This window comes from Octodon degus, unplaced genomic scaffold, assembly GCF_000260255.1.
Source record: "Octodon degus isolate 3935 unplaced genomic scaffold, OctDeg1.0 scaffold00168, whole genome shotgun sequence".
In the NCBI taxonomy this organism is placed as follows: Eukaryota; Metazoa; Chordata; class Mammalia; order Rodentia; family Octodontidae; genus Octodon; species Octodon degus.
In genome coordinates, this window is record NW_004524744.1 from 1,270,207 (window position 1) to 1,280,765 (window position 10,559).

Genomic DNA, 10,559 nt, shown 5'->3' on the forward strand with positions numbered 1-10,559 from the left:
TTTTTTTGGTGGAACCAGGGATTGAACTCAGGCCCTTGTGCTTGCCAGGGAAGCGCTTTTTCCACTGAGACATCTCCCTGGCCCCTCATTCATTCTTCCATCAAATGCTTATTAACTTACTGGATTTTCTCCTTTGCTCTAGATGCTAAAGGCAGAGCTGTAAATAAAACAGATATACTGCCAGGCTTTGGGAGTTTACAGCCTTTGTTGAGGTGTAATAAAGAGATCAAGAACAGAACATGGTAGATATTAAGTGTTACAAGGGAAAATACAGTGAAGAGACAGGCATGAATAGACGTTGTATTTTAGACAGTGCAGTCAGGGAAGACCACCCGAGGAGGCCACATTTGAGCAGATATGATTAAGAGGAAGAGCTCCCTATGCAGCTACCTGGGAGGATTCACTAGCCAGGCCGAGATCCGTAATTATGAAGGCACTATGACCAAGTGTGTTTAGATCTTGAGACTGATTCAAGGGTTGCAAGAAATCAAGAGACTGCAACCCAGAGAACAAGCCGTGGACAAGACTGAAGCCAGAGAGGGACTCTTAGACCAGGTCATGATGGGCCACATTGGTTCAAATCACACCTTTGCATTTTACTCTAAGTTGGTGGGTTCACACTGGAAAATCTTGAGCAAGGTTTTGTGCCTCTTTATTTTTCTTTGGCCCAATACCTTAGAGGTAGCAATGAGAAATTAGCTTCTGTTCTGATGCATTTGGGATTCTATATATATATTTGGGGAAAGCAAGGGAAATTGGCAGAAAGGAAATGAACAAGTTTTAAAAGGTTTATTTCCTATTAGCTTAAAAATTTAGGACCTTTTGCTGATGGGAAGGGATAGAAGGAGTAGGAAGGGAAGAAGTAAAAAGAGTAAGATAGAACTTGTGTGTGTGTGTGTGTGTGTGTGTGTGTGTGTGTGTGTGTGTACCAACCCCACAGTGAATGTACTCATAGGTATCAGGAACATGGACAAATAAGAAACAAATTCATGCTTTCAGTCTGGGATGGTGGCATGTAACTGTGGAAGGCTGAGGCAGGTAGATCACAAGTTTAAGCCCAGCTTGGGTCATTAAATGACTTAGCAGGGTACTGTCTCAAAATTTAAAACAAGTTTGGGCCGGGGAGATGGCTCAGTAGAATAAGCACTTGCCTGGCAAGCGCTAGGGCCTGAGTTCAATCCCTGGTTCTTCCAAAAAAAAAAAAAAAGTTAAAAGAACTGGTTGTAGTTCACTGTGAAGACTCAACCTCCATACTGACAGAGAGATAGAGAGATAGAGAGAGAGAGAGAGATAGATAGAGAGAGAGAGAGAGAGAGAGAGAGACAGAGAGACAGAGACAGAGACACAGAGAGAGAGAGAAACAGAGACAGGGAGAGAGAAAGGGAGAAAGGAGGAGCAGGAGCAGGAGTGTGTCCTTATCTGATAGAAGTCTTGGATCCATTTCCCTGCCCAGCTGTTGGCCACCTCCACTCATCTGATTCCTATCACAACTGCTTTCTCTCCTGCTCTTCTGTCCTGGGCAGGCTGACTCCGTCACATTCAGAGTGGTGCAGCCCCCACGCCATGGCATGATCGAGAGGACCAGCAGGGGGCAGCACACCCGCCTGGCCACCTCCTTCACCATGGAAGACATCTACCAGAAGCGGATCAGCTACAGCCATGACGGCAGCAACTCCCTCAAGGACCGGTTCACCTTCACTGTCTCTGATGGGACGAATCCCTTCTTTATCATTGAGGAAGGAGGGAAAGAGGTGAGAGGCCAGTAGAGTGGAGGAGGTCTGGTAGTGCACGCCAGAGGCAGGACGCAAATCTTTACATCCAGCCTAACATTAAGTTCGTACCCTGTAAACTTACTCCTATATTGGCCGTGGGAAAATCACTGAAGTCCTCTAAGCCTCAGTGTCTCATCTGTAAAATGAGCACAGTATTACCCACTTCATATATGTAGTCTAAAGATTAAGGGAGATAAGAAAATGCTTAACACTGTTGGTAATAAATAAACCCTCAATAGAAGATAATTGTTAATATTCTTTCTTTTTATTTCCCATTTCTTACTCCTTGAAGTTTTTCTTCACCTAGTTTTTCAGTGATATCTTATGGCTCTAGATTGTCTTTCTCTTTTTAAATTATGATGCTCAGTCCAGCCAGTCTTAGTCTTTGAAAAAAAACAAGAGCAGGGCTTTTGAGTCTAAGATATACTGATTTAAAATCTAGCTCTCATGTCTTTGTAAGCTTCAGCTCTCCTCTCTGTAAAATGGGTTAATGCCCATCCTTCTGGTGTGCATAGGTGCATGGGAGGCATTGATTCATCCTAGCTGTCGTCATCGGCACCATTTTTTTTTCTTTTTTTTTTAAATGTATTTGATACAGGTTCTCACTACACAGCTCAGATTCATAGTGATCCTCCTGTTTCAGCCTCCCCAGCACTAGGATGACAAGCGTGTGCCACCACACCCATCTTGGTGTCTGGCTCAGCATGCCCAGGGCAGAATGAAGATCTTTACAATCCAGCCTAACATTCTAACATTCAGAGTGGTGCAGCCCACTCTGAACTGGGGTAGCATATGGTACAGGGGATCAAACCCGGATCCTTGTGCTTGCCTATGCAGGTGCTTCGACCATTGAGCTATCTCTGCGGCCCCATCAGCACCATTTTAAGCCTAGCCTGTGCAGCCAGTGAGATGCATCCTCTGAGGCCATTCCACCTTTCTGTCAAGTTTTACTTCCCAGAAGAATTTCTCCTTCCTCTCCTGCACATGTTCAGAAGAAACTTAAGATTCCTCTTCTCCATCTTCCCCACCCCTTACACTCATGCCTTCATCTTGGCAGTGCTCCCTCGGGGCTCTGAACCTTCCCTAGAAATGAGTGCATCCCACTTCCCGCACCACTGTGCTGACTTCGCAGGAGCAGGCTCTGAGCAGCTTCCTGACACCTACCCCCTGCAGCATCACAGAGGGGCCCCTCTTGGCCCCTCAGAGACCCTTTCTTATGCTAGGGGTGAATGATTGTGTTCTTCAAAGCAAGATTGCACTGTGTCCATGAGAGATAAATAGGTCACCCACACCCTGTCTGGGTGGCCCTTGGGGTTTCCCTGTCTGTATCCGGGCTGGCGTAGGCCTTCGGGCTTTGTTTGTTTGTTTGCACTGCTCTCCAGTTAATTTGACTTTCAAAAGACTTGGAGGGAAAAAGATTTCAGGCTGTGTCAGAAAGAGGGCCACCCCTGCTGTAAATAAAAAATCTTACAGAATCTTATAGCAGGACGTCCAAAGGACATGCCATCTTAAAATGAAACTTACTTGGAAGGTGGGATGCAGTTGCTGCCCTCAGAAACTGCAAGGTTCTGATCACACTTGTGTGTATCGTGTGTGTGTGTGTGTGCGTGTGTGTGTGTGTCTGTGTGTGTGTCTGTGAGATTCTAAACTGTACACTCTTCTTTCCCTGTTCCCATAAGGTCTTTTTTTCTTCCTCCCCTGGTTATCTTTAGAAACTGCTTTCCCTCAAGACAAACCACAAGGACAGAAACAAAGAAAAGAAAAGGCAAAAAGAAAATTCTTCCCACAGAAACTTCATGTCTGACATAATCTGACCTCATCAGGCCTTTATGAAAATGTTAATAAGCATGCTTGAAAGGAAGATATGCTGTGTATTATTTCATTTTAGGCCAGTTGTGGTGAATTGCCAACTGGTGGTCAACTTGTTACACCCAGCTGAACTGAGCATGGTGCGGGGTGGGAGGCCCCCCTGGGATTGCTGCCAGCAGCAGAAGAGGCAGAACTGGAGAAGCTGTTGAGAGGCTGATAGGGAAGCTGTTTGGAGAAGCTGTTGGAGCTGTTGGGAGCTACTGGTTCTCTTAGGATATTCTGCTAGTGAAATGATTATGCTGGCTTTCCTGATGAACTTGGTTGTTCTCACTGGAGGAGGAGCTTGGAACCTCATTGTCACTGAGAATGGCTATGGTTCATTTTGGGGGAGCTCTGGTCCTGACTTGGAACATCACTTCCTGGCTCTGGAGGGGAAGATGGTGCACATGTGAGTCTTCTGGAGAAGCTTGTCACATTAGCTTTCCTGAAGGGAACTCAGCTTTCCTCATTCTTAGAAGAGCTCGGCACCTCACTGTCGCCGAGCATCACTGTGGTACTTTTCAGGGAAGCTCTGGTTCTTACCTTGAGCACTGCTTCCTGGCTCCATTTCAGATTCCTCATCCTGCTGGCAGAGACTTTCTAGCTTCCACCGCTGACCTTTGGGCCTTCGCAGTGCATGTCCATGAAACGGGCCTGCATGAGGCATTGTCAGGGGCTCTAGACCTCCAGTTGGACTCATGGAAGGCATTATGAGATCTACATTTTCAGCTGGACTTACACAGGATATTGTAGGATCTAGACCCTCATCTAGAGTCTTTGGTCTTTAGTGTGTGGACAGATTTCCTATACTTTTTGCATATGATTCTTTGGGTGAATCACTATAAAATAATCTTACGAAATATGTCCTATATTATATTGTTTCCCTTTACAAAACCCCAAATTATGACACCAGTGTTGGCTTCAGTTCCAGAAGAGGTAGGGCTGGGGGGGGGGGGTACAGCTGAAGCATAGAGCAGGAGCCTGAAACGTGCAAGGTCTTGAGTTCCATCCCCAGATGAAAAGACAACTGACTTCCATAGCAGTTGAAATCCCTGGAGAGGTGCTTCTGCTCCCCACTTTTCTTCCCCATGGGTTTCTCATCTTGCCAGTCAGCAATTTCCCTGAAGGTTCAGGCCACTGCAAGTAAGGGATAGGAGCTGTTTCAGTTGCCCAGTCTTCATCTCTGAAATATCACTGGATTACAGGCTTCTGGAGCGGTCTTGGAGGTCCTGGGCCTGACATACGCCATGCCTTTCCAGGTGATAAGTGTCCTTCTCTAACTCCCTCAATAGATTACAACAGCAGCACCTCAGCAGTTCCGAGTGGACATCCTCCCAGTAGACGATGGCACCCCTACAATTGTCACCAACCTGGGACTCCAGTGGCTGGAGTATATGGATGGCAAGGTAAGGCCTGTCCCATGTACCGAACTGGGGCCAAGTCTTTATTCACACCAGTGTCTTATGAGTAGAACTCTAGCTCAACACATGTTTGTCACTCTCTCACTGAGGTGGTTTCCTCAAATTGCCAAATTCTGTGAGTTTAAGATTCCTCATTAGTTAAGGTTGTGCAGGACAGATTTCCACAGCCAAAATGCATCCATAGTCCAACTCAACTATAATGCCCCACTCCTGAGGGTGCCTGCTCGTTGCTTTGAAAAGTCCAACTTATTGCTCTGCCATCACTAGAGAGTGAGTTAACTGTGTTTCTTCAGAAAGTCATCAGTACTGTAGCTGAAGTAGAAGGAAAAAGAGAGAAGCAAGGGCAGGGAACTTCCTTTCAAGCAAGTGGTACAGGAATGAGACACATCCCTTGCACTCTTTATCTAGAGAGAAGAAACTGGCCACATGGCCCCACATGTGGATGGGAAATAGCATCCTGGCGGAGCAGGCAGGCATTCAGCTACAGCTTTGTTAACAGGAAAAGAAGATGGATTTCAAAAACCTTAGTGTCTGTCCTTAGTGGGAATGAAGCGTGCATTTTTGTAGACAAATATTCTTGAAAGATTTCTACTTTAGAAATCCTTTTCTCCATCTCCTCATTCTCAAATTGATCATTTTAAGCAACACACCATAATTTTCACCTAGTAGACAGCAAGCACTAGACTGGCAACCTACCCAGGGAACCCACCCAGTTCTTCATTTCAGCAGAAAACCAATTTCTCTTTTGGGTGTGGCTGTTTTCTTCTCTGTCGAGCTGATCAGTGGGCTATCTGTAACTGCTAGGCTGACGCATCCCCACCGAGCTGCTTGGGTTTCATAAAATAAATGAAACAAAATTAGTGCAATTTCCTCTAATGTCCTATTTGATTTTTCACCATTCAAAACGATTCCTTCCCCCATGCAGTTGGGTTTCCAACTCCCATGCCTGCCCAGCTGCACTAACTCTTAGTGATTCTCCCATGTCTTCGGCTTTGCTAAATTCCAAAGATGACTCTCTCCTTGTCTTACTAAATCTAATGACATGTACTACTATTGATCATGCCCTTGCTTTTCTCAGACTGGTTCTCACTAAATATTTGAAATGAATGAATGAATGAGTGAATGAATGAATGAATGAATGAAGTTTAGCCCCTGTACTTGGGCGACATGCAGGTGCAATGTATTTATCCTACCCAGTTTCGAGCCTTGCAGGTGATTTCTCCAAGCTTCTCAGTATTCTGTTGTTCTGTCTTAAGTTCCAGCTTTCTTTCAAAGCCAAACTCAAATCACAAGCCCCAAATCCCACTTTGCTCACCTTCGGGTGGGATTCATCTATCTGACTTCGCAATGGTCTAGAGCACTCTTTTTATGCTTCTCGGATAGCCAGTGCCACAGCGACCTTGCTCACCAGCCTTTCTGTCCCAGTAAAATGGAGACACCTCACGGACAGAGGCTGGAAGTCTCTATCCTCATCACCTCTCTAGTCCTGACAGGGTTTTCTGTGCAGCAAATGCACTCGGTAAATCACTGTTGAACTGAATTAAATCTGAGTCAGAGGGTCTTGTTCTTGCTTTAATTCCCACATCAGGAATTAAATTTAATGGGCTTCTATTTCAGGCAACCAACCTGATCACCAAGAAGGAATTGCTGACCATGGACCCAGACACGGACGACGCGCAGCTGGTCTATGAGATTACGTCGGGCCCCAAGCACGGCCACGTGGAGAACAAGCTGCAGCCCGGCCGAGCTGCTGCCTCGTTCACCCAGGGTAGGGGCCCGGGCGGACTCAGAAGCAAGGACGCTTTCCCTGCCATTCCCCCTGCCCGCCTCCCTTCTTCCTTGACGTTCTCATTGTCACTTCCCACTACTTATGCCCACATCAGCTGTCTGCAAACAGGCTGCATAGTGTACAGCTGTCCACCTTGTCAGTTTGGCTTCTGCTGGTTTTGTCCGTTTTTACTCTGAACTTCGGCAGACAGTTGATCTCTACCATGCTTCCTGCCTTTAGGTTTGGGCCAGGTTTTCTAGAGAGGAAACAACAGCCAATGTATGATCCCATGTGGTTTGTATTTGTAGTTGTTGTTCTCTACAGATTATAGTGTTAAAAAGGGGGGGGGCAGGATGGCTCAGCGGAATAAGCGCTTCCCTGGCAAGCGCAAGGGCCTGAGTTCAATCCCCGGTTCTGCCAAAAAAAAAAAAAAAAAAACTTCAGCCCAGAAATTAAAATCAACATGTATAGGTTGTACAACAGCAATGTCTCCTGGTTTGAATTACATAAAGTGGCTTTTTAAAATTTAAACAGGGTCTCATTGTGTATCCTAGACTGACCTTGAACTCACAGCAATCTTCCTGCCTCAGCCTACCAAGTGCTGGAATTACAGACATGCACCACCATGCCCAACAAGCGGGCCATGTTGAATTTAGTTTCCTGTCTACACATCACACTCTTGTATTCCTCCAAGGGCAGACCTGGTTAGGAGTGCTCACTGTAATACTGCCTCTTAAAATCTCTGCTCCTTTTTTCTTCTTATTCTCCAGTTTTCCATGCTGTGTTGTCTCCTATTGCCTTTTTAGTTGTGTCTTGTGTATAGACTGTTTTAATCCAACCCCAGCTTTTCTTGATAGCCCTTACTTTCCAAAGAACATTCCTGGGAAAAATTTAAGGCTGAGTAGGAGGACATGCCCACAAAAAATGGGGTCAGAGACTTCTCTCTACTGACTCCTGAAATAGCCTTCAACCTTCCAGTGATGCTTGCTGAACTGCTTTCTGCCAAGACCCTAGGATTCCCACTTCCCAACAATGAAGCCTGCTTTCTATACATAAAGAAGACAGACACTTGCTGAGCAATAGCAGAATTTTATTTTAAAAGCTGGGAGAAAGATTTCTTCTTAAAACTACTACGTTCTTTGTACTTGTGAAAATGAATTCTACCTGTAACTCATTAGAAAAATAAACTAGATGTGTTCATGTTAAGATTCCTGGGGGCCGGGGAGATACCTCAGTTGAATAAGTGCTTGCCTGGAAAGTGCAAGGGCCTGAGTTCAATCCCTGGTTCCACCAAAAAAAAAAAGAAAGAAAGAAAAGAAAGAAAGAAAAATTCCTGGAGGCCATTTTTATGTCTCCTGGTTGATTCAGTGAACTTGTAGTGAGTTTTTTCTTTCTTCTCACAGAGGATGTGAACTTGGGGCTAATTCGTTATGTGTTGCATGACGAGAAGATCCGCGAGACGATGGATAGTTTTCAGTTTCTGGTGAAAGACAGTAAGCCCAATGTGGTCAGTGACAATGTCTTCCATATCCAGTGGTCCCTCATCAGCTTTAAATACACCAGGTACAAGTCTTTTCATGCTTTCATTCTTGAGAAACAAATGAGACAAGTAGAGGAGACCAGGTTGATCCCCCTGCAGCAGCTCGAGTCAGCAGCAGGCAGCAGTGGCGGTGGTGATAACGATAATAAAAATAATAACTGCACGCCGAGAGCATTCAGTGCACTGCATCCAAGGCACTGGCTGGTACTTACCTTGCAATCGACTGTTTTGTTCACTTTCAGTTATGTGATTATGAGATGAATTTTTCTTCCTGACTCCACAGCAGCAGAGCAATGTAGTTGAAAAAGATGGAGTCAGTTGCCCACACACCATTACCAGAAGTAATATTTTGCTGTTTGCTGATTTTTTTACTCTTAGTTTTATCTTCTCCAAAATTAAACAAATTCAGTAAAACTCATCCTTTTTTCCTGAACAACCCTGTAACATGTAATAGAATAAGTGTTATAGAGAATCACAAAGCTGGCAATAAAACCTGACCTCTCAGCACTGGGACGCGAACCCAGGTCCCACAGCTGTCTATAGTGACAAGAAACAGCTCAGCGCTCACCCCACTCCCTGTGGCTTTTCCAGTCCTCCTTGTTTACTCTGACCTGGCTGCACATGAAGTGCTGGCCTGCTGCTTGGCAAAAGCATACAAATCCGTAGGAGCAAGCTCTGATCTTACCATCTGTTGTCATGAAACTGCACTTGTCTAACCTTTTCACCCACACCCAAGTCTCCTGTTCTTGCCTCTGCTGCTGTGTGGTTTCCTTCCGTATTTCCTGCCGGCTTGGTGTACCCTTCCCACTGAGGTCATCTGTACCCTCTGTGCAGCTCTGGAACTGAGAGCCCACTTGACCAGTTCTTGTTACCCTGCCACCCTAGGGTACAATTGCAGTTTTTCTATGTTCTGAGACCCGTAGCTCAGAGCTCGTGCATATTGTCCCCTATTCATCTTCTCTGTGGCTTTCACCTCTCTTCCAATTGGACAGATGACATTCTGCATCCACAGCATCCTTGTCCCCTTTTTCTGTGACTGTTCAAGTGAACAGGCTCCCTCATTTTACCTGGCTTCCCAAAGGAACTGAATTCTTCCCTCTGAACTACCTGATGCCAGTAACCAAACAGGACAGCCTGATGCTGAACAAGGGGCTGGGAGCAGATTTTCAGAGATGCCTTTCTGTGTGCTTCCAGCTACAACATCAGTGAGAAGGCAGGGTCTGTCAGCGTGACGGTGCGGAGGACCGGGAACCTGAACCAGTATGCCATCGTGCTGTGTCGCACCGAGCAAGGCACCGCCCGCTCTAGCTCTGGCCTTGGGGTCAGCGCACACCCGGGACAGCAGGACTACGTGGAGTATGCTGGCCAGGTACATGGGATGGGGCCCTCGGGGTCTGGGCCTCGGGCAGGCTCCAGCAAGGTCTGAGAGGGGCTGCAGACAACTGTGACAACTTCCTCCTCCCCCTCTCTACCCAACCCTCCTTCATACAAGCTTCCCTCCTGGAGTAGTTTCCCTGTGTTGCCTCTCATCGCGCTTGTGCTTCAATCTCTCTGTCCGCACTGAAGTGCTACGGCAGAGCTCATGTCGTCAGCTGGCTTCTCGGTCTTTACTCTTGGCTTCATCATGGGTAGAGTCTGCAGGGCATCCCATTCTATGCTCACCCTTGACGTCCTTTCCCCTCTTTTGCCTTCTCCTTCCTTACTGAAAGCAGGGAAGAGAGCAGGCAAGGAGACCAGTTGGGAACCTCTTGGAATAGGCTGGGTGAGGAGCGATGGGCTTTGGGCTTCCCTTAGGAAGTGAAGTTGGAGGGAAGCAGATGGATTCAACAGATGAGAGCTCACAGACTTGGCAGTGGGCTGGACATTGGGGCAGAAGGTGGGGGTGGCACCCCTTGCTGGGAAGGGACTTGCCTTGGACAGTGGAGTGTGAATTGCCTTAGAAACAGCAGGTTGAACAGCAATAACTAATAGACAGGGAGTAGGGAGAGGAGTCTGGGGCAGGGGAGGAAATGTGCCAGTCACCTGTGTACCTGTGGCTATTAGTACCACAGTGGCAGTGACAAAGAAAGGAAAAGTCAGGAGGCTGAGGAGCAGCTCAGTGGAGAGTGTGCGGAGTGGGGTGAACGAGGCCCTGGGCAGCCAAAAGGAAGGGGCCATAGTGAGCATAGAGGAAAAAGAGAAATAGCTGACTGCTTTTTTTTTTTTTTTAA

The 10,559-nt window shown here is 46.5% G+C and overlaps 1 protein-coding gene across 1 annotated transcript in view; it reads left to right on the forward strand.

Moving 5' to 3' along the window:
- Fras1 (Fraser extracellular matrix complex subunit 1) overlaps nt 1-10,559 on the forward strand; it is a 471,233-nt gene that overhangs the window by 405,037 nt on the left and 55,637 nt on the right. The window contains exons 36-40 of the mRNA XM_023703303.1: nt 1,524-1,751; nt 4,913-5,026; nt 6,659-6,809; nt 8,213-8,372; nt 9,544-9,718. Coding sequence (XP_023559071.1) covers nt 1,524-1,751; nt 4,913-5,026; nt 6,659-6,809; nt 8,213-8,372; nt 9,544-9,718 — 828 coding nt within the window. The remainder of the gene's footprint in view (nt 1-1,523; nt 1,752-4,912; nt 5,027-6,658; nt 6,810-8,212; nt 8,373-9,543; nt 9,719-10,559) is intronic.